Genomic DNA, 24408 nt, shown 5'->3' with positions numbered 1-24408 from the left:
TTCCAACCCCAATACTGAAAAGGTGAAAAGTTTTAAGGAAATGGTATTGCAATGAAGTTAACAGAAGTTTTGTAACAGGCATTTTGGCAGCCAGTTGGGCAGGCTGTGCCATCAGCGATGGTTCTCACAATTATCTCCAGCAATAGACAGCTTCCTATGGGAGCTCATGGACAGGGTTTAACTGAGTTTTGTTTATCCCAAAAGCTTGACAAGTTGGCGTTCTGTTACTGAAATAATCTCAAATAGTCTTTAAAATTCATTTTAACTCAAATGTTCTTTGAAGTTAATCTTAAGTGTTCTCTGAAATTAATTTTAATGCTAAGTAACATGTCACTTAAAATTCAAATGTGCTGCTATACTCTCAGAAAATTAAGTTTGTGCTCAAAACTGCTGGAACTGGATAGTGTGCCATATTTTGTGGTAAATATCCTAATATCACATCTGGTTTAAATTCACCCATAACTAGAGAACTAGACTTTGTTGTGTGGTGTTAACAACCCCAGCACTACCTGCTCAGGGTTCCGTCTCTTCAAGAAGCATCTGTAAGATCTTTTGTTGTACCACAAAAAAGAGCGGTTGCTGCTAACAGTCACAGCTCCTCAGTTATAAAATTGAGTTTAAAATTATTCAGCTGTTAATCCGAGACAAAAGCACGCAGGCAGCGAGTTGGGGAATTGGTAAAGCAGCCCCCGCTTCTAGGCAATGTGTAGTCTATTCATGTATGTGTTCATGTGTGCACTCATGTCTCAACCTACGGATTTGATTGTCGTGAATAAAACCTCATGAAGTAAAATATGAAAAAAATTATTATTCCCTAAAACTTCTGAATTGTTAGTCTCTGGTGAGGGAGAGATGAGGCAGTGCAGCCCAACACGGGGACTTGCACTGCCGAGCGGTCTCAGAGCTGGTGCCCCGCGGGTGGGCAATCAAAACAATTAAATTAAACAGTATTCCCTGAAAATAAACAGTTTCAGAGCAAATATGAGGCCTTGGTACTTATTTTTTAAATGTTCTTTAAGCTTCAATGACTTTGCTGCTACCCTTCTCTACAGTCATGCTGAATAAAGCTATAGCTCAATGGAAAGCTAAATGCATTCACGAGGTGTTAATGTCTACACCTTACTATTTGCAGTCTCTCAGAGAAAGCAAAAGTAACTACAAATAGCGGTGCGCCAGAAACTAGTTTCTTGACCGACAATGCTGCTTCAGTATGCAAAGAACTGGTTCATTCTAAAGTGGTGGCGGGGCCGGGGGGAGGCAGGAGGGGCCGGGGGGAGGCTGGAGGGGCCGGGGGGTCTCAGGAGGGGTCGGGGGGTGGCTGGAGGGGCCGGGGGGTCTCAGGAGGGGCCGGGGGGAGGCAGGAGGGGCCGCGGAACTGGGCCCCGGCTCGGGGCCGGGCCCCGGCGGGCGGCGCCGCAACGATCGCTCGGCGCTCGCGGCAGGCGCCGCATCGGCCGCTCGGCGCTCTGGGCCCGCCTGGCAGCTCCGGCATGGCCGCGATCATCAACTTCGAGGACGAGGAGGAGGTGAGGAGCTACCTGGAGAACCTGCACGTGGAGTACAGCTACCAGTGCTTCAAGGAGAAGGACCCGGACGGTAAGCGGGCCCGCCGTGACCCCCTGCCCGCCGCCCCGGGGCTCGGCGGGAGCCTCAGCCCCCTCCCCGGTGCCTTGCAGGCTGCCAGCGCCTCGCCGACTACCTGGACGCCGTGAAGAAGGACTTCGTGGCGGCGGCGCGGGTGCTGCGCGACAACTGCGAGGCGCACGGGCACAGCGAGAGCTGCTACAAGCTGGGGGCCTACCAGGCCATCGGGAAAGGTGAGCTGGGGGGGCGGTGCTGGTCCCCCCCCGTGCCGGCCCCCCCGGGCTCCCTGTGCTGCCCCCATGCCCGCGGTTACGGCCGGCCCCGCCTGCCTGGGGCCCGGCACTCGTGCCCCAGCCGCTGGTGGCTTGGGCGGTGTGGCGGGTTCGTCACCCGCAGCTCAGAGGACACCGGTCCACCCTGCCACCGTGTGGGGAGGGCACCTGGTGCCCCTGGGGAAACTGCTGCTGCTTTTCCAAAGGTGCCAAGCACCGGCATTTCCTCCTGACCTTGAGGGAGGAACTACCGGTCCTGCCTCTTTTATGGTCATGTAATAAAAGCTGGGGAAGGGTGGCAAAACCTTAAATTGCTTCCTTCTGAAGAACCACCTTTAGGTTAACCACGTGTATTTTTTATAATTATGCATGTATAAGTGGTAAGTATGTCTAGTGTTGAATGTTGCTGTGTGTCCTGTTCTTAAAACTTGGATTTCTTCTCGCCTCTCTGTTCTTGTTTAGAGAAAGTAAGGCAGAAATAAACTTACAGATTGGTAATAGTGCTCACATTAAGTAGGCCCTAAGTCTGCCCAAAATGTATCTGCTGGTAAGGTAATGGGAAGCAGTTAAACTAGCGAGGCTTCTTCCAAATGACAATAAGAGGAAGGAATATATTTTTACAGTAGTTCAAAACTAGTAACAATGTTAGTGTACCTATAGGTATACTGGCAAAATAATACTTTACCTAGTGTAAGCTATTAAGAAATCCATAGATGTAGTATTGGAAACGATGTTTTGTGGGTTTGGTTTGTTGGTTTTGCATAAGTTGTGACTACTGGGGAGTGGAGGAGGGTTTCCTAACTGGAAGACATCAGCAAAACCTTTGTAAGTGAGACAATGACAGTGCCTCTGAAGTCCTAAATTTTGTCCGTAGCATCTCAAGTGAGGGATGCTGCATTTCCCAAAGAGCACTGGGAAGCATGCTGCCGAGCAGAGCGCTCCCGTCTGCTCTAGCATGTCCTTACAGTCATCTTGTGGTTTCTTGGCTGACAGGAGGACTCGACCCAGATCTGAAAGCTGCTTACAAGTCTTTTATGAAGTCATGTGAGAAAGGTGGGAAGAAGTCAGTAAATGCATGTCATAACGTTGGGCTGTTGGCCCATGATGGGAGAGTAAACGATGATAAACCTGACCCTGTCGTCGCTAGAGACCATTACACAAAAGCCTGCAATGGCAATTTTGCTCCTAGCTGCTTCAACCTCAGCGTGATTTATCTTCAGGGGGCACCAGAGGTGCCTAAGGACATGAACCGTGCCTTGGAGTACTCGCTGAAAGGGTGTGAGCTGGGTCACATGTGGGCTTGTGCTAACGCCAGCCGAATGTACAAACTGGGAGATGGCATTGAGAAGAATGACGCTAAGGCAGAGGATTTGAAAAACAGGGCAAAACAGCTCCATAAAGAACAGAAAGAAGCCTCAAGTTCTATAACGTTTGGGGAGTAAAACTGCCAGTTGCAGTTATTAAGACCGCAGTTTTAAATGGCAAGTGAACTTGTTATTTAAATCGTGAGCATACAGTCTTCAGTCATAATAAATAAATATCCTGCATTTGCATATGCAAATAAACATTTTTGTGGATGCAACAAACATGACTAACTCTGCTGTGCCTTTCTACATTTTAAAATATACAGGTTCTTGTGTATTGCTTAGATCCCTTGTCTTCTTTGAGGAAGACAAAATCATCTGAGCTTTTGGAAGTTTGACCCCATGGTTTCAAGGATGAAATTAGTCCATAGCATCCTTTTTTTTAACTCCACTGCAAATATTTATAACCAGGAACTGTAATTGCATATTGGGCTCGGGCTGAGCAGCTTGCTGCTGTGTAAAGGTTTCTACTCTTCAGAGACTGTCATGAATCCTACATATTTTCTGCACTAACCTGCTGGCGGAACAAGCACATATTTTGATCTACTTTCACATATGTTTGAGTCTCACCACTTTCACTTTGAAACCATGCTTATTGTGCTCTCTTTGGCCACAGAAATATTGTCCTTTGCTTATACTGTCAGCTTTTTTAGCTGTGAGAAGTTTGTCCAGGCTGCATGTTGACCCGGACAGTGCCTCTTGCTGTCTGTGACCTTTCCAGGTCCAGGGGGACATGCAGCTTTATGCCCTGAAAGTGTGAAATTTTCCCCGGTCAGCTTAGATCTAGAAACATTTAATTCAAGTTCCGATGATTCCAAGCCCAAAACAGTAATGAGACTTATGACAGTATGTACATGGAAACATCTCTGCCTATAGATCTTGCAAATGAAATAGGCAGGAGAGAAAGAAGCTTAATATTGTAGAGGAAATAAGTAGAAGAGCTAGGAATTGGCTTACTGAATTACAGATAAGTATCCAAGGCAGGAGATTCCCTTTCAGACAAGGCACCAGCACAAGTTTTAAATACCTTTAGCCTGAATGTTGTTTTTAGCATCTTGCCAAGTGGTTTCTCACTGTGTGTGAGTTCCATGTGTGCCCAACTGCCTTAGGATTGCTCTCCAACGCACAGTGATTACTCCTTATTCAATTACACACAAATTGGTTTACTTTCCTGCCAGCCTGTGAAACGTTTGGACTGAAATCCGTAGATTATATATATATGCAATATCCTGAAACAGCAGTCTAAATAAGTAGGACATTGTATGTAAATGTAGTCATGCACTCATAGGATCTTTTATAATTTTGGTGTGTATAAATTTATGTGAAGTTTGTGAGATATGTGTGTATGTTTTGCTATAAATTTACTGCTGATTTAGAACAGGAATGTTCTGGCTATGATCTGAAGAAAGATACAAACTTACTATTGAAGTAAATTAAGTGGGAGAAAAAACCAACACTAATTTAGCTGTTGGCACAATTGAAAGCAGAATTGTTAGAATCTCCTTGCACGTTGTTGCAGGCAGGGCATGTATGACTTAAAGCAGTTCTTCCCACTTAACTGCACTTTCATCGGGCTTCTTGCCAGGGATACGTTTACTGCCGGAATCAAACCACAGTGGCACAGTGCAATGATGAAATGGGTTCACGGTAACGACAGGTGGCAGTACACGAAAAAAATTCTTGCATGCTGTCAGTATAAGGCCTATGGCTCTTGTTTTCAGCAGCCTGCAAAAAAATAGCAGTGGTGACAAAAGTGAGATTAATTTTTGTGTTAACACAGTTATGTTTTACGGCAGTTCAAGACGGTAAAGCTCTTTCAGAGGAATGCACTTTGCCTGATTCTTTGCCAGGCACTATTCTGGGCATTTGTTTCACTTGGGAAAGGTGAGTAAATGCTACATCTGCGGACTGTAACAGTCTGGTAATAAAACAGTTGGGAAGCCATGTGTACGGAAGTCAGCAATTACAGGTGGCTCAAGGCATTGGAGAACTGGGTGACATTTTAAGCCCTGATTTTTTTTTTTTGAGCCTCTGAGTGGCTTATTCAGATCATCAGCCCAAACGAATCTGCCACAGTCGAGCAGGTTCTCTTCCACCAGGATTAACAATTGTCAGTGATCCTCCCATGGGACTTCCAGTTAACACTTGGGAACATCCTCAGCAGAAGTGACACACGTTGCAGATAATTAAAGCCACATTATAAAGTGCATGTTGTAGGGAGTTTTTTCATAGAACTTGAAAGCTCAGAGGCTTGCAGAGTTTAAATATTATAAAATGAACTATTTTCATAAAGGCTGTCAGGTGCATGAGTACAGATAAGCTTATGAAGTATCATCCAATTTTGTACCACCAGTTGAAAAGGCAAACCCAAATTAAGGCTTTTTTGTTGCACTAAAACACCATCAAAAAAGTTTAAAGTGTTTTCAGGCTGTCTCTGAACAGTTTGCTGCCTGTTCTGGACACCCCTATATCGTTTTGACACAGATATTGATGTTGCTGTAACAGTTGCATTAGATGGGTAAGGCCCTCTCCTATTTGACTATTTTCCCTCGAAAGTGACAAAGCATCAAAAAGAAAGATCAACCAGAGTCATTTCAGCATATTATAAACTGTATGTGGTTAATGCAGTCTGTAGCAGAGACTACAGACTAATAATAGCACTCTCTTCTCAACCTAGAGATTATGTTCAGGAGATGTAATCAAAATCTATTAAGAGGTGAAAATTGTACTGCAAATCTTGGGTTATAACCATCTTGCTCTGATTTTACAAGAGTATTACCAAAAGGCTGATCTTCCTGCTCTTTCTTTTTACCTGATCTTACAAAGGCTAAATTATATGGCCTCTTGAGAAGAAAATTGTTCATCCAAAGCCTCTGAGGTCATAAAGAAAGAGTGATAGGTATGTGATCATAATAGCATACTTAGAAATATGGAATGCCTGTTGATCTCTTCAAGTTTAGTGGATTGTCTAAGAAATAAAGGAGTTTATCTCAGCTTCACAGCTCCTAAACCACTGTCTGCTTTCTCTTTCATTTGTTTGTATTGGTCTAAGTGTACAGGCAACCTCCTTTAATCACGCAGCAATATACTTCAGAAGGAATGGTGACCAACTCTAATTAATTAAATAGACTTATGAATACATGGCTTTAAATGATCAAAGCATTCACTGCAGGATGCTTCCTGCAGCTGTAAAAACATCGCCAGCGAAGTACTGGTTTTGTACTGAGATGTGAAAAACAGCGGCGCCACATCATGTTGTGTTGTTAAGTGTCATTTGGATTAATTCTGGACAAAAGATGCTGCCGGGTAAAGAAGCCACATGACGTTGTAGAAGCAGAAAACCAGACTTGTTCTGGTGGTTCTGTTTCTGTGTTATACTGTAATAAAAGCAGTTTCACAGCTTGTTTGCCTTTTACTCAGCCCCCCAGTAACAACTCCTCTCTACAAGGTATGTGTGAAGGTAGTTGTTGTAGCTGTTCACATCCACCTGGATGGACAGTGTGGGAGACTTTGTCTGTGTAATCGCCACTCCAAGAAAGCAAAACAATAGTGTTGCTTCTTACAGCACCAATGTTTTGTTCAGTGCAGAAAGAAATTCAGTCTGTCAGCAATTTTTCACTACTTCATGTGAGAAGAACTCTCCCAAGTAGCTATTCTCCTCTTTTGGTAGATGAAGAAGGAAGAATTTCTCCTTCCCTTGTGCTTCCCAGCATCTCATCCTCTAGACCTCAGAATGATACAGTCCCTAGTACATTTCAATATCAAACACTAATATCCTGCTGTGATTTTTCAGACACTGTATCAACAATATGGCCCAGAAACCACGCAAAGCCGTTTTCTCCAAGACTCTTAAGACCTTAATGATCAATTCTTTGCCAGATTTTCAATGTCTTAATTTTGTATGCTGGTTCTATAGCCTCCCAGTGCTTTCATTTTTCAGTATCCACACTTGAAGCAAACACAGTAATCACTAATTATGCTAATTTCAGACTATATCACATATTTCTAATTTGTTGTTATTGCCTTCTAATCTAACAATGGTTATAATTACCAAAGGTATATCCATTCCAATGAATATACTTCTTGTATACACACTTTGTTTTACAGTTTTGTTTGTAACATGGTAATATGGGTTTGTAATACAGTCTTTTTTTTGTAATCCTTTTTTCCCTTAGATCATCTGCTAAGAAATTTGTGTGATATGCAATTATAAAATTAAGACCACTTTGGAGTGCTGATTTCAGATGGGGATTTGCAAGCAGCATAATTGTGATACATACATACACTCCATGAGTGCGGTGGGAGTTCTCTATAAGATCTCATTCTGTCTATGCAAAACTGAAATGCGGTGCTTTAAATGTACCCTAGAGAGTTTTTCTTAGCAACTGAGAGCCTCCTGGCAAAAGAGAAGAGAGAGAGAAGATGAAAACTCTGCATGTTTACACAGCAATTGTCACCGCAGCATTCTAGTGCGCTTCACCCCAGGAATCACAGGAAACACAGAGCTGCTGTTCCGCTCACAAAGCTGCCACATATGGAGTTGGGGTAAGAAAGCTGGCAAAGGAAAATGTTAATTGTTTGACCATGATGTAATTTCATAACTTGAAGATGCGGCTAATCTGAATTTATGTTAGAAGTTTCTTATTCTGACAGTCCTCGTTTGACACTTAAGGGTCTGGTGTGAGCATTTCATTGTCTCACAAAAAACACTGCAAAGAAGTGAAGTGAGCTGGTTTCCTTCCAGCTCTCCTGCGACTGGAATCAAACCATGTTCCTGTAGAGAGCATCCTACCCAGGAAATTCTTGGGGCTTTGCAACAACCTTTTCTGCAACCTCCTAAGAAGGAAACCTGTATTATATCCATACGAGATAGGCAGTGAGGACAAAGCACTGAACAGCTGTTGACTTATTTCAGGTCACAGGATGTCAGTAGAGGCCCAAACTGGTTATTCTCCAAACAATATTTAGCATGGCAAAGACTTGTCAATTCTTTACAAGCCAAGAAACACTAAGATGGAAAACTGGCCTTTGAATGCCATTCCGATAATATTTGTGGAGTATTATTCTGGAAAGATGCAATAGCCACCTCAGAACAAATATTATTAATGACTGCTGAAGAGAAAATATTCTAAGAAGCTGTGACACTGTCAACACTGCAAGCAGTCTTGCTGTGTTACCTTCAGAAAAATTATTTTGTGTGGTTTTGTAAGTGGAATGTTTTCTCTATGGCATCGTTTTGCTTATTTGTTCTGCAGTTGGTACAAAGGAAATATATAGTATCTTACTTGTCAGGCTGGCTGAAATAAAGTGGCATTAGCTGTCACAGGAACCAAACCTGCCTCAGGCTGGTGTTTATGATGAACAGACACTGGCTCTCAGAGAGATTATATATAATTTGAGGTTAAAAGCTTCAGATCTTTTTGAAACTCTGAGCTTATTCCAAGTTTCTGCTGGGTTTTTTGAGTTTTACATGTTCCTCAGAATGCAGGGGCTGATACCAGAGGATGCCAGGGACTGACATAGTTACAAAAGCCACAGAATGTTTGAACAAGTTCAATACAAGTGATGGTTTCTATAGGAGCAGCACAAAGGTTTTGTTACAGCAAATGGTAAAAGCTTCCCACACCATTTAACAGTTAACCAAAATGTCTCTGCAGTGTACTTGGCTTTGTAATTTCCATTTTCTGTGTATTACAGCATGAAACACCCAAGTGTGATGTTTGCTGACTGTTCTGTTCATTGCTCCCACAATAGGCTATGGACATTTCCAGATCACGCTATCACACTGTAGTGACTATGCCGATCCATTGATGGTTTAAACTGCAACACAAATTAAAAGCTAGCTAATATAGTTTACACATGATAGGAGAGAGGTGATTAGTTCTAATTCTCTATGAACATTCTTTCCTCATCTAATGCCATCCTAATATGTGTGTTAAACTAAAGCCTATGGTCAGAATGTATTTTCTTATGCAGTACCCGTACGTGTCCCTAGTGATCTTTAGGTAAGAAGGTAAAGCATTCAGTCCTTTCAAATGCAGGATGATTTTGCCTTAGACATTGTGCGGTTTCAAGTTGCAACCTAAGGCTATATTTATACCACAGCAGAGCCCTGGAAACATTTCATACTATTTTCCCCATTATAATCTTTGGGGAACAAGTTCAATAAAGGCTTTTGATCTATGATTTGAATAAATAACCTCCACTTGATTTCGGTGAATATTTTCCCTCAGCATTTTGCAGTACTGAGCCAGAATACTTGCTGTCATTGCAACAATCGATGAGAACTTTGAGTCAAATTGTGGAAAAGTTTTATATAAATCTTAGAAGCACCAGTCAAAATGTTGCCTTCTGGAGAGCCCAAGGTGAGGTCCTTTGTCAGAGGGCATCGCACAAACAACCTGGGGAAATGGCAAAGAGAGGCAAGCGAGTACACCTGGTGCTCAGGAGCCCCCTGCTCACACTGCTGGAGAGCAGCAAGTTTCTGGCTGCTCACTGTTTGCTTAGCGCTCTTGAAAGACATTAATGTTGCCTGGGGACATACGTAAGGTGACAGAGAGTTAGTAACATCTTTTGATGTTTAAGTATGAAAGAGCGAAGCTTTTTGATTCAGTTCCTGTTCACAAGGCTGAATCAGAGATATTGTGAGACTGGGAAACATACAACCTTGAAAACTAATTGGATTGAGCCTTAATACTAGAAAATTTTATTTCAGAAAGGTCCTTGTGCAATCTGGGGTATGGGATATTTCTTTTCTGCTTTTGTCATGACACTGCAGATTGATCAGATGAACGTGTGGAGAGGAATTGATTGAGCACTCTCTGTGCTTGGAGGCTCGAACTAATGAGTGACAAACATAAATGCTGTTTCTTGTTAGAAACTGCTATTTGCGATATTGCTCAGCCTGTGAATGTAGTTAAAACCAAAGGGACGCTGAACACTTTCTGCAGCACATCAAGCATCAGCTTCCCTCAGCTGGGCCCCATGTGGTTGTTTTAAAGGACTTACTGCAGTGTAACTTGGCTTGGCCTAAACACCCCAAGAAGATAGTTCATGGCAGAGCTGTTGAAGAAAAACAAGATCAAAATACTAGAGAGTCTAAAAACAAGGGTGGGTTCACAACAAAAATGAGCCAGAATAAACTGCATAGCAGAGGAATTATTTCTAGCTAAAACTTACCTGTCCTTATACAAAATGAGATCAACTGATTAATTAATTCAAAGTGAGTTCTGTTTTTTTCTCATTGCTCAATCAGTAAAAGAAAAGAACAAGTAATACAGTTTGGCCCTTGAAGTATCTCCTGATCCCAGGAAAGCATCATATTGAACTGCTTTCTTCCCTGATGTCTCCAGAGTGCAGCAAGACCTACAGTAACACTGTGTGCAGCAGAAAGCCTGCTAGGACTCCTTAGAGATGCTGGGCTACCTTAGTTAGCTCTGGAGTGAAACAGATGATGATTTCCAGAGCTTTCTCCCAAGTATGTGTGTTCCTAAGGGAAATAATCACAATCCAAAGCCCATTTTGCTAATTTAATGAAGGAACCAGATCCAGACCATGCTGTATTCAGATAAGGTCTTTCCTGGAATATAATCCCGAATCGGATCAAATTAGCTCTCAGACATCTACAAAGTGTCTGGACAACCTGAAACAGGAATCATTCACAAGTTCAAGATCTTCTCTGTTCATTCTTCTACAACCCATATAGGGCGAAACTCCCAGCAGGAATATGCCCCTATGGCACTAACACACAGCTGTTAATGTACGTTTATTAAATAAGGGCTTGCACAGAGTTTAAACTCCTGTCAGGCAGAGGAGGTGAGAGCTGGGTCAGAAATGTTGTCTTTCATCACGGGCTTCTTCACATTCTGTCTGTAGCCAGGGCTGAACCAGTGGGTAGGTGCACACACAGAGAGAGGTCTGATTTTTGGAAACTGAGCAAGTTTTTTAGCCGAGATCCAGCTGCGCATTTATTTGATGGGATCGCAATAGCTGTTTGAAGCATTCCAAGAACCCATTAAAGGCTGAAGAGTGCCCCAGCACTTCAGATTGCAGGTGGTCTAAGTGCTTGGAATGAAAGATTAGAAGTAGCCATCTATATTTTAAAAAACAAAACAAAACAAAACAAGCAACCCCTAACCCCACAACAAAACCCAAATGTTCCCATGATCTGGTGAGCCTTTTGTGTTCTGTCCTTTCTATGTGCTGTTCAGCTGTGTTTTTCTTATTTTCCTGCAGGAGGACCGTTCCCTTGGCTACCAGTGCTGGCTTCTAATAGTTGGCATTTGGGCACTCGGAGCTAACAGGATTAAAACATTGCTCTGTTTTTCTTCCATTCCTGCAGGAGCACAGGGAACACAACTGGACAGCTTCTGGCAGCCAACAGCTGCGGGTGATACCACTGCATGGAGCTGCGTGATTTTGCCCTGCTGCACCCTTCCCTTCCAGGTGCCGCTCCAGCAGATCTCTGCATTTCTGCTGCCCACTGCTTTGGCAGAGAAGTGTGAAGAGGAGCTGAGGTTTGGGGCTGGTTTCTCTGTCCCCCTGCATAGGAGACAGCACAGATGGATTTGCTGTCAGCCACATGCAGCAGCAGCACATCATGGGGCAGAACATGCACAGCCAGTCTCATGTGAACAGGGGGTGCGGGTCACGGCAGACTCAACGAATGCCTGGGAGCTATAATCGGTGCCTCTTAATCTTTCTGGCTTTCTGTATTAAGGACATTGTTGCTTTTGCATTAGAGGAATGAGAATAGTCATCTCCTCTCGAGAGACCTCAAGGTCCCGCCTTCATTTGCCATCAAGTGCTCCATGAAACTCCGTTTCATTAAAATCTCTGTGCAGTGACCTCTGCACAATAACCTGCTCTCTGCGGTCCCTCCGTAGTCTGAGGCTGCTCTCATCTAAATTACTGTTATGCTGAGGGAATCAAATACATCTTTTTCTCCATTTGAGTGCCTGGAGCAAACTAATGTCCTTCTGCAGTCATGGAATGCAACAAAGGGACCCTGATTAAGAGGACAAGGTGAGACTTGCTGTCTCTATGGAAACTGGAGACCAGTCTAATGACGGGGCAGATGAGGAAGCAAGAACACAGGTCCAGCGGATGAACAGAAACCATCAGATCTCAGACAAAAGTTGAGAAAATGAGGTCATAAATGTGGTGAGTGGATGAAGAGTTGTACGCCAGGTAGCTGGGAACCTGGTAAGGACCTGTGGTGATTTGTAATCGCCAAATCCTGTGGCACTGTAAAAGCAAATACCACTAATCTGTATTAGGAAAAAAGAGGGAAAGTCACACATACAGAAAGGCCACACTGCTTTCATATTTTTTTTCTCTCATGTTTTCTATTGTGGCTATACCAGATGCCAATATGGGCAGGTCTGATAATTCAGAGACATGCCTGGCACACATGCTGAACAATCCTATCTTTGTAAGCAGAGCTGCTGGCTTTGCCCGCCAGAAAGGCTCAGAGGGTAGAGAAGGCGGCCTGGGGAGGAGGAACACAGGAGGCATTGGTGCTGGAGCTGCATTCAGGGTTTAGCTGTTTTCCAGGAATTTGCACCGTTCCTGCCTAGTGCAAGAACAGAGGGAAGGTAATCAGCATCAGATTGCTGAGTGGGACCTGCTTTGCATTTCTTGTTGGGAAGACATGAGGGCTGAAACTTCTAGAGGCCAAAGAGATTAAACTGTGGGGTCTTGCTGCGCAAAAGGTGTTAGAATTCTCCTTCCCTTTAGCATGCAGGCACGTAACCAAAGAACTGCCCCAAATCCAACAGCGTGGAAGTGCTGGGCGTCCAGTGAGTGGGCCCATCAAGTTAGGCAACCAGCCCAGACTCCGGCAGCTCATACCTTCCTGTTAAACAAATTGAACTCTCCATTTTATTTCTACAAAGCCTCTCTCTGTTTTGTAAATGTAGTTATTTCCCAGTGGACCAATCCTTTGTGATCCTCCCATGACCCGGGGGTCTGCTTTTCCTAGTTTGTTCAAGGGGCACCACTTTCACGCCTGCCCCAGCCTTGTGGAGGACACAGCAGTGCGCTCACACCAGGCACTGCTCTTCAGCAGGTCGGCCACTGCTCACCAGTTTTCTGTCATGAAAACGTCATTGCGGCTGGATGCAAAAGTCATACTCTTTTCATTCTTGCAGATGGCACAAGGTCATTTTGTATGAATATTCCCCTGGGGAAATCAAATTTTATTGCAGGATGTGTGATATTAAAATGCACCACACTGGGACACTAATATGCATATTAATAACATATGTGCTATATAGAAACCTGGGCAAATTGAGCTAGAAGGGGCCTTGTGGTTATGCAGTCTATTTCCCTGTCCCAAGCCAGAATTATCTGTATTTATCATATCTGACAGCTATCTGCCCTATCTAACCTCTACTGGAGGCTTCGCCATTGCTGGAGGCAATTTTTTGTTGTGTTTACTTTCCAGCAGAAAGCTCAATATTTCCACAATCACCACAAATAAAATGAATGACTGTAGTAAAAGGACAATATACAAGCAAGAGCAAGTCAGCAGCACAGAAGCAGGAGTCCTGGCAGTCTAAGGGAAGCCCTACTTGATTCAAGCATTTATCTGCTTTGAGTTGACTACAGTAGGGCATTGTCTACAACCAGGTGAAGAACAATAGTTGTTTCAGCACACTGGGAAGCGCAGACAAGATATGATTCCTCAGCATCAGAAAACTAGCAAAGGGTCAGTGTGAAAATGCAGTTCAATGAGAGGCAGAATAAACGAGAGTAGCCTCTTATACTAGTGATAAGGATTGGCCCACATTTATTTTCCAACTGTGTCAAAGCGTAACTGCTCTTCATGTTTATTGTTAGTGCTGTCATTGCAACAACATGCTAGAAATTAATTGCTTTATTTATCTATTGGTAAGAAAAGAGATTTACCTGCCACGTGATAAGCTGCTATTTTCACTCCAGTACAAAGATTGCATCAGAAATCCCAGCCAGCTGAATAATATCTGGAATTAGAGGAAAGGCAAATAGTGGAAACCTGCTGCTCTCAGTTTCCGTCCTAAGAGAGGTGCTATAAAGTGCATTACATCCTGATTTCATTTAAAATACTTTTATTTGAAAATGAAAGCTCTCCAGAAGCTGTGGTCCAGTTCCCCAGAAAAGGGGGCCTGTGGCGGAGTGTCCATTGCTGGCGCAGACGGCACAGCTCTGTTACCCTCCTGGGAGGCACAGCCGAGTGGCCAAAGCTGCTGATCTGACTAAGCAGCCTGAGATGGTTTTCCAGCCCTAATCTGGTAACCGTGCCTCTAAATGTTTGTTTGATGAGTTAGAGAATACATTGTCCTCTGCAAAGATGGTTTGGTATATAATTTTCTCAGCCAAAACCTCCCATTTCAGACAACAGAAATCAGAGGAGGCTCAGTGAGGGTCATGTGAAAACAGAACTCACCCATCTGCCCAGCTCAGTAAAACGGCTCTTGGTGCAACTCAACAACTCAGCCCATTTCCTTTCAAGGGCCACATTTAGCAGAAGTTCTCAAACCCCTTTCACTGACACAATTCTCTTAGATTTCCAAGGGATAAACCACTGGGTCCTGTCTGCACATCCTGCCATCTCCTCTTTGCATTAAAACTCTGAGCTGCCCTTGTCAGGTCAGCGCTGCCTATCACCCTCCCCAGAATGGCTTCAGTCATATGTTATCCATAACTGAATTAATATTCACTTCATCCCTCATGTCTTAGAGTTCACAATTTAAAATCCCAAGCTTGGTAGCTCCAGCAAACACTGGAAGGATTTCCAGAATCTCTGCAGCTCCTCACCCCCTTGCTTTGGGCCTCCCAGGTACAGCCGCGCTCCCAGGGAGCATCTCCCACCACCAGCTGCTCCCCTTGGACAGAACAGGCTGATGGCCCCACTGGGAGCCCCAGGGGTAACACACCAGAGTTCCCATTTAGCTCAACCTCATGATTTATTGACGCAAGTAACAAACGCAGCCTAACGAAAATAAAAGCTGCAGAGATGCATTTTATCATTGACTCAAAAAGAGAAATCAATAGGTTTGTATATATTAGAGGGAGCAATCTCCTTTAAAAAGCAAAGGGATGAGATAACAATGTTCTTCATCCTTGCTAGGATCTCATGGCTTTCAACATGTTTTGGTCTCTGCCCTAAGACTCTCTCTCCAAAGCTGATGGGCTCATACAACAGATCAGCCCCATCCACCTGCCCCTACTGACACCTGGAAACCCACAGGCAATTACCAGACCCTGCTGGGGAGGCACCTTCTGCAAAAGTACCTGGGACAGCTGCAAGGCAGAGAAAGTTTTAGAAAGATTTTTGCCTATGAATGGTTCAGAGTGACTAGAAGCTGCAGTGAGGTTCACATTTACTATACTGACACTGTACATACTTGCATTTGCTCACTTCTGAAAATAAAATTACATTAATGGGGTTTGTGGTTCCTCTGCCAAGAAAATGACTGGGGCCAGTTCAGGTCAAATGAACAGCTTAAGTGCAGTGCTTTGTGCTGGTGTCCTTGTTAAATAAAAAAAAAAACCAAAAGGAACAGGTTTTTGTGGTCGCTTGTGATTTATTTTACTGAAATGAAAATGTATTGGGCCACCGCTGCAAGCAATTTCACTGTTTTCGTTTTGGAACCAAAAAATACAAAGCATTAAATTGATGTGAGCAAAAACTCCATCAAAGAAGGCAGCAGACATGGCAGGAATCCACAAGTGGCACACGCTACCCTGGCCCTAGGAGGCCCGTGAGTGCAGATTTGTGTGGTTGTAGTCTCCCTCAAATTGCTGCTCATTACACAGCCCTTTTCTATGGCAAAATCCACCAAAAAAAATGGGAGCTGCAGCACTTGCTGTGACAGCTACATGAGAAAATGGTAATATTTTTTTACTGGAAACAAAGAACTCTCAAAGTGACTCTGCTGTCATACATTGCATTTTGCATCTTAAATGGCTGCAGTGGCAGGTCTACAGGACTAATAGTAAGTGGAGAGTAGTGGAGAGAGAAACATTAACTGAGGAAAAGCACTTACCTAACACAGGCAGCAAAATCACCAGCAGAGACTCACTGCCAAGCTCACAACAAGCTGGAAGCCACAATTCCACAAAGGTGTAAGCACAACCGCTGTTTCTCATGGTGCATGATCTGTAAAGCACCTGGGCAGCCCTGATAATACAAGGAGTAGCAATGTGTTAACTAAGGAATGCAAGTTGTACCTCAAGGGAAGACTTGAAGAAGGCAGGTCTACCTTGGATGCCAAAGTAATATATGTACATTTGCTAACACCTCAGAGAAAAGACTCTGAGGGGGAGAAATCTTCTGTACCCAGGTACCTACTTCAATGAACCTGGAGTATGAACTGGACTGATGATCAGAGCAGAGGGCAGGGTCCTCAGCACCGCTTTCAGCTTTGGGAATGGTTGCTAGAATCTGCCCTCAACTCCAAGTTACTTTATATCTTGAGGTACATCGGAAGAACACCCTGAAAAACTTGTTAAAACCAGAGGTAACTAACTACAGATGATGTGCTTTGTTTTCTTCAGTCTGTCTTTAACTTTGGTTCCTATATGCCATACATTTTTAACCCTTTACTTTGACAAGACACACCAGATTCACACTAGTGTGCCAACAAAGCAGCTGGACAGCTGTGAGGTGTGCACTGGCTGGTGGTGCAAGGACTCACAAAGCTTCTCAGGGCAGCCCCTGAGGGCAGAGGTATGGGCTACCCAGGGTGCCTGTTGAAAGTCCACCAGGACCACACATGGTGTCAATGCGGGGACACTCATGGCAAGCAGGAGGCAGGACTTTTACTTCTGAGAACTTACTTACCTCCGTTGTCTTGCTGATGCGCTTTCCATTTTAGTGGTACTGCCTCAAAACTCTTGTCGGGGTCTCTTCTTTCACCCACCAGTAAATGCTGTCTTAGCAAATCAGCTGTGTTGGTATCCAAAAGTTAAACCACAAGACACCGCAGCACCATTCCTCATACAGAAAGAAGGCAAACCGACATGGTTACACTCATATCTCAACTTGCAGAGTAGACAACACTATATAAACTAACTATATAAACACGTTTTACATTATATACTCTCTTATATAAGAACATTGCATCTAATTGAATATGCTCAATCTAAAATCAATTTTCACTCAATCTCTGCAAACTCAATGGAAGTCAAGATAAGCCCATCTGTTTTAAGCCTTTAGACTAATATTGCTTCCCCTCTTTCATTAATACGAGTTTATCTCACTCTCCCTTGAACAGGAAATGCATCAGCCCTCAACTTTGCTTAGTGGTAGTCAGAAAACATCCGCACCTGCATGTAGGCAGTGGGAGGCTTTTCAATTAAAAATGGATTTTAAGCACATAATGTAACTGTTTTGAAAGGATGAATGCATCTTTCAAGGGAGACAAGCTTTAAAATTCATTTATGTGTTGTGTTTCTTCAAGGATAGTAATGCTATTATATCAGGGAACGAAGTATCTGAACTGTTGAAGGGATTAATTTCTGCTCTTCGGAACTAAATATATTCAATGTCGCTAAAGAACAACTGGAGAGTTTTTCAAAGGTTGGATGATAGAACAGCCAGTGCTTATCATCTGTCCAAAACCAGGTCCCTTTATTCGTGCTCAGTTTATGTTTAAAACACAGGTCCAGGGACTGTGGAGATCTGCACCTGACACAAAAGCAGCCCAGAACGTACTGGAGCAGGGCTGTGCGTGGAGGAGCAGGATGATTAGTTCTGAGGAAAGCAGAATGGCAAGGAAGCAGCACCTCAGTGAGATAAGTGATTTTTATTCATTCTGTTTCCAAGTCTTTACTATCTTTAATGCCTGTTGAAATAAAACATTTGGAAGAAAAATCCTCCCTGATGGGTTGACTTTCTCACCTTTCTGTTAAATTCTAAGGGTGTTTCTGCTCTGTTCCCAGTAAAGCCAGAGGAAGGCATGATTTAATATTCCTGCTACACCTACATGTAAACTGTAAGCAGAATTATAAACAACATCTACAGGCTTCTTTCATATGCTATAAAAAAGCTTAGAAAAGTACATCTGTGCGTTTCTGTTTCCTTTTCATACTATCTTTCAGCTCTCTGCTTCTGTTACCCTAAATAGAAAGATAATAGTAGTAATCTATTCCTTGGGGCTCCTGTGAAGTTTCATCAGTTAATATTCATGCAGCAAAATGGAATAAGTTCTAAGCATCATTACTGTTCTCTCCCTCTTCATTAGCACATCATGTACATCCCAAGTAGACCAGATAAACACAGAAATTAACTGTCCTCAATGTAAGGCAAGTGAAAGAGGTAGCAAGACTGCTAGAGAGCCACTAATTAAAAATGTTTGCTGTGGGTGATGTCTGTGTCTAACAAAACAACCCACTAAGTTTTAAAGAATTAAACGTATTTCTTTAGTCTTTTGAGCAAGTTCTGTCTGCAGCAAAGAAGCTCTGAGAATATGCTTGTTTCCATGAGAGCTGTGCTGTGCTTTGGAAATCACACATATATTAATAAACACGAAATAAAAGAGACCTGCAAAGAACCACTGAGGCGGTTTCCAGATTCTAGAATGCAAAAACCTACTTGCTGCTTCAGTTGGGATCCTGTTTGACAAGCAGCTGCTGTGAGAGGGGACAGCCATGGAGGAGCAGAGAGACAGCTCTGCTCTGGAGCTCTGTGCTGGGAAACACCCGATGCTGGAAGAGGACAAACAGAAAGAAACATTAAAATCAGAACAAATTCCAGAAATCAGCCCAATAGGTTGCATCGTGGCTGTGGATGGCAGAGCAGAAGTGAGCCCCGTTCAGTTGGGTCAGACTCCCAGCTCCAGGGCCCACACCAGCACAGAGCTGAGGTGTGCAGCACCCATGGTATGCACACAGCACCCACGGCACACAGCACCCACACGGCACCCACGGTACATACGCAGCACCCACGGCACACACACAGCACCCACGGCACACAGAGCACTCATGGTACACAGCACCCACAGCACACGCACAGCATCCACAGCACACACAGAGCGCTCATGGCACACAGCACCCACAGCACACACACAGCACCCACAGCCCAGGAGCCCCGTGCACTCAAAAAGCCACCCTCTGATCTCTCTCTATTCCACCTTCACTTAAATGCTAATTCCCTCCCCCTTTTCTTTTTTTCGTTACCACCAAAACCAACTCTTCACTACCCCAAGCTCTACCCACCCTGTGATCATGTCCCTCTACACCACAGATCTGTACAACACAGCATCCTGATCTAGCAACGTTTTATACCAGAGCACACAAAGCCGATTCAGTGCCCAGTATCTCTGTCAGCTTAAAGCCGTGCTCTGGCTTGGAGGAGTTTTGTCCTGAGCTGCAATACTCTGGTTTGCAAGCAGAAGACCCTGCTCCCTGCGACAGCAGAGGGGAAGCCACATACCTTGCCTGAGCTGACTGAGAGCGTGTTGCAGCAGCGGCAGGTGCTGCGCAGAACTCCGCTTTGCAATTGGCTCCATCCTTGCAACTACTATAGAAACTAATCCCTATTTCCACTGGTTTTTGATGCAGGAATTTAGATTAGTCCCAATATCACTGGGGCCTCTCAGTTGTCCACCTCAAAGTCTTTTCATTTGGTCCAACTCAAAGCACAGCTGGTGGCTGTTGTTTTCACATCTGTCCAGAATACGCTGAGTTTTGCTTTTGGAACAGCTTGCCTTCACTGAGAAATTTTTCATGGTGCAGCACGGTGTCATTTTCTAGCTGAGGCTGGCATGAACAGTGCACAAGTACCTGAGCTGAAATAGTCTAACAGAAAAAGGCTTTTTATATTGCATCACAGTCTGACTTGGAAAATTGCCGCACTGCTCTTATCGAAATGTTTCAGGGCCAAAATCATGGCCCCTGTCTACTCAACCGTGCATCAGCGCCCTGCTGGGTACATCAGCAAAGTTGCAAGGGGAAAAAGAGCTTCGTGCAGAGGTTCTCGCAATCAAAATCCCTAGTCTGGGAAATTAAAAGCACATATGGGACTAAAACCAGGCTATGAAACCTGATTTCCTTTTCTTTTCCAGAAATAACAGCTTCATAATAGTATTCTGCTGGACATGCCTTTCAGTTAAAGGGAGGTGACTCTTATTCCCGCTTACGCAGATGAGGACTTGAAACACCCATGGAAACCCCACAGCCCTTTAAGTGTGGGTTTACTCAAGGGACTAATTCTGCTTCCTCCCAGGTTGAATCCATGATGGATGACTTGCAAAATGGCAAACATTGTCATGGAAGGATGTTAATATGTGCCAGTTCTGCAGTGTTTTGTTCGTCAAGGAGCATCTCTCAAACAAACCAATTAAAAGCCTGCAACCAGGGGAGCAATAAAGATTGTGGAAGAAAAACAACTTCTCACAGCACCTGACTTTAGGGATCTGGCCTGCCAGTTGGCCAAACTGAGGCCCTGTTTTACTGAGTTAAAGTATTTTAATTATTACTGTAGTAAAGCCTAAGACTCCTCCTCACTCACATGTAACTTGTGGTTCTGGGTTACCACAGAGACTCAGTGAAGAACTTGTTGTACATAAAACATTTGTCCTTTGGACATGCCAAGATGGGACAGCTCGCACATCATGGTTAACGCTGAGGAAGGATATGTCAGTAAGAGAATGCCTGAAAAGCCACGTGCCTGTACATGCATACACCAGTTCTCCAGCAAGGCTTTAAATAATATTGTTTCTCCTGCACAGCATTCTCTAGCAAAAAGTCCCTTTTGTCCATTATCACAGATTATAAGAGTGGACATTACCTCAGGTAAGGGAAACAAGAAGGGATGCCAAAGACTGTACTTCTTGGCGTAAATCAGTTCTCCAAAGGCAGTAATTTCCTTTGAGTCTCCCAGGAGCGTCTCCTCTGTGGTAGACCTTGTCAGATGGAGCTAATCCCACCCGATTTCAGAGCCAGACCTCTGCAGCACATGAAGTACTGATGTGAGAGAGACAGCAACTCCTGTGTCCCTGCTGAGAAGAGATAATGGCAAGCTCTCTGCTATAGCACCATGGCGTAGTAATTCCGCACTTTTAAAAAATTACAAAAATCTCCATCATGAGATTAAGTTTGGAGAAGTTTGGCTACGCCTCTCTTCAGAATGCTCTGCGGAGCTGCCAGATGGCAGCTGTGAGTGGTCAAACTGCTGAAAACCTGCCTGCTCCATGCCAGCACTGGTGGTGAAGCTGTCCAAACAGGCACGGTGCAAGTCACTGGAATCCAGGAGGAAGAAAAACACCCTTCACCCTTCAGAGTGTAAATTATATTAAAGTGTACCAAGGGAAAAATGGGCTTTTTGCACTTGCAGAGCCCTGACAGTTGGGAAATCTGGTTTCCCACATTTGCTACAGATGTCTTACATGATTCCTTTCTCTGTACCTCTGTCTTATCTCCTGTCCCACATGGAAGTTGTACCTTCTTCTCTCACAGTGGAGAAGAGAAGGTTGAGAAGAGCTAAGAACTGCCAAGGTGCCCACCCAGATCTGCTCTTGCTTGAGTCCCTCAGGCAGCGTCGCATTAAATGCCCTCTGCCCCAAATTGACACCCTGCTGCTTCCTCCTGCGTGCAATTGTCCTGCTACACAATGCCAGGATTTAGGATTATGCTGGAATTCCACCATCTGGGAGGAGGAGATAGGGCAATGCAAAGCAGAAGTGGACATGCCCTTCAGAGTGATCAGGTTTTACAGTGATAAGCTGTTCTGTTAGCTCCGATTTCATTGCAATGCGATTACCCGTGTCCGTAAAGTGCTGCCTGGTTTAGATTAGGCTTTATGTTAAACCCATGACCTGCTTTCATTCTGAGGATTTAGAAAATAATTTGCATGTTTCAAATTTTGAATTATTGAAGACAAATTGATAGTTTAAGTCAGGGTACATAAACTGTATTTCTACAGTAGATGCCGATCCCACCCTTCTCATTCAAATCCAGTCTCTGACCAAAGGGAATGTGGCTCACAGGTTGTGCTTCACGTCAGAATTCCACCTTCAGAAAAGACAAACTCACTTAATGCATTTTAAGTTCAAAAGTCAAACCTGGCTGGGAAGAAATCCCACACCAGCTACCAGTCTTTTATTCTGTCGTATTACCAGACTGTGTGCTACAAAATCCAAGCCAGATGTGTTTATTAATAACAAATATTTTCTCTCCAGGAGTATCTGGAGTTTAATTAACTCTGATACAAACAGCTGTCATAAAAAGTATTGAACCATTTCTTGTTCTCATCATTTGCATTTCAGGAATGTTCTAAAGGAAAAGGAGGAACGATTCATGGTGAATGCTGTCCATAAATTTCTCTGATCTTTTCCTTTCAAGAGGAATAAGCAGCAATGAGCAGCAGTGAAAAGTGCAGATGGCATGTAAAAATAAGTGTAATGTGCATCTATAAAGTAAAATGTCCATTTGCCATGGACAAGAGCTACTAAAAGAAACTTGGTGAAGCAGGCTGGTTTTGCTCAAAGGTTTTGTTCAGATCAACGTGATAGAATCTGACTGGCAGAAGACAAAATGGTCTCTCTTCAAGCAGACCTTTACATTGTAAAAAACACACTCTTTGCATTTCAGAACCACTCCTTAAAGCAGCCTAAACTTCCAGGGTGTTTAGAACATTTCCAGATAAGCAGAGAGACACTTTGCAGGTAAAACATAATAGCAATTCTTAAAAAGCAAGCTTCTCTTGACTTTTCATGTTCCTAGTAAATTAACTGGTTGTCTGTTTCCCTTTTTTATTTTTAAGTACGTGTTTCAGTAATTAAGAAATGGTTTAGTGCATTTCTTCCATTCAGACTACACAAGAAAACATTTAATCAATGCAATATCTGGACCATATTCCACTAAAACAGCCATCTACGGTTTGTAGGAACATCACAACCTTTCAGAGCCTGAGGTGCCTCCTTATACGACAGATTTTCATTCTACTCCAACAAGCAGTGATGCCATCCCACAGCTCTGCTTGCGGTTTAGATGTTAAATGTCCCCCCTCCTACTCTCTGCTAGAGCTGTGCCCATGTACCAGAGCCACAGCCTTCCTGGCACTGTGCACGTGTGGTGGCTTTGCTGGAGAGCAGCAGCAGCAGGGAGAACATTAGGAGGCGAAGTTACCAGCAGCATTTGTGGTGGGTAGTTTTGGATCCTTGCTTACTCATACCAGTACCAATGGACGCTTGCTTGCTTGTTTTTCCGCTAATTTCAGTGATGTAGGATCAATACAGTATATTTATCAATGTGTGAGTCGATCTGCATTTGATTACCTCCCGTAAACATTTGTGGGAACTGTGAGAGATGGACAAAATCTTTATGCATCTCTTTGCTTTTCAGTGTTTATCTGTTGTCAACGGTAAGCACATCACAGTCTTGCCATTTCAGATTCATCTCACCTACCTGTAAATATCGGAAAGGCAAGTCTAAGTGCCAGGACAGCCACCTGCGTCCCTTCCAACAGCAAATAGCAGGAACACAGGGTAAAATATGTCTCCTGGGCCAGGATGAATTGCCAAATGCTGGTTGCTGTCTATTATTTCCATTGGCTACAGAAGTGGGAGCAAATAGCTGAAACCAGCTAATTTTTAGATAGTTGAAACAAGGTGAGAAAACGCTACTCTTTGCAGCTGCATCTGTTTTGCTTTTGAAAGATCTGCTTGATTTTACAAAATATAAGTGAGATTCTTGCTTTCAGGACACAGCCAGGAAGATTAAAAAAGAAACTTCCTTCCCCCATTGGCACACTGTTATTCTTCCCCAGCCATCTACTAATCTGCTGGTTTTTTAACCTCCTTCCTGCAAAGCACCGGGCAGTGGGCACTCCAAGGTAGCCGCTGGATGGAAATGAACCTTTGCACAGGTTCAAGACGGCAATTCAGCAATTCTGCATTCAGCGGTTCTCACGTTTGAAATGAATACTGAATCATGCACACTGCTGAAAAGTTTACATTTGTCTGTTCCTTGCCTTTCCTCAACTACCAGTTTGAAAGAACATCTTCTGTTCCACCCATCTACACAGCGGGGAACCAGCATAAAACTTGTGTTACGCTGTTTTTCCTTTGGCTTTTGCTTTTAACAAGCGCAGCACATGCAAAACTCTACTCCTGTCTGGTGCTCTATTTGTGTGACAATCCACAGCAGTCCTGAACTAGAACTGCAAACTAAAAAGAAGCCCTATCAAGTAACATAATTGC

General features: G+C 43.7%; 1 protein-coding gene across 1 annotated transcript; it reads left to right on the top strand.

Annotated features, from left to right (window-relative positions):
• The first annotated feature begins 1401 nt into the window (after window positions 1-1401).
• On the top strand, window positions 1402-6674 carry LOC136001778 (cytochrome c oxidase assembly factor 7). The gene is made up of 3 exons (XM_065656420.1): window positions 1402-1596; window positions 1677-1817; window positions 2850-6674. The coding sequence occupies exons 1-3, from the start codon at window positions 1491-1493 to the stop codon at window positions 3296-3298; spliced, it is 696 nt and encodes a 231-aa protein (XP_065512492.1). The 5' UTR covers window positions 1402-1490; the 3' UTR covers window positions 3299-6674.
• The last annotated feature ends 17734 nt before the right edge of the window (window positions 6675-24408 follow it).

This window comes from Caloenas nicobarica, chromosome Z (genome assembly GCF_036013445.1).
Source record: "Caloenas nicobarica isolate bCalNic1 chromosome Z, bCalNic1.hap1, whole genome shotgun sequence".
In the NCBI taxonomy this organism is placed as follows: domain Eukaryota; kingdom Metazoa; phylum Chordata; class Aves; order Columbiformes; family Columbidae; genus Caloenas; species Caloenas nicobarica.
This window is presented reverse-complemented; position numbering and strand designations above follow the sequence as displayed.

What these genes read in the sequence shown, in the direction of transcription:
- LOC136001778 (XM_065656420.1), top strand. Translation starts at nt 1,491, where the DNA reads ATGGCCGCGATCATCAACTTCGAGGACGAGGAGGAGGTGAGGAGCTAC. An exon ending in CAAGGAGAAGGACCCGGACG is followed by an intron (nt 1,597 to 1,676) that starts GTAAGCGGGCCC and finishes GGTGCCTTGCAG; the next exon opens with GCTGCCAGCGCCTCGCCGAC. An exon ending in CTACCAGGCCATCGGGAAAG is followed by an intron (nt 1,818 to 2,849) that starts GTGAGCTGGGGG and finishes CTTGGCTGACAG; the next exon opens with GAGGACTCGACCCAGATCTG.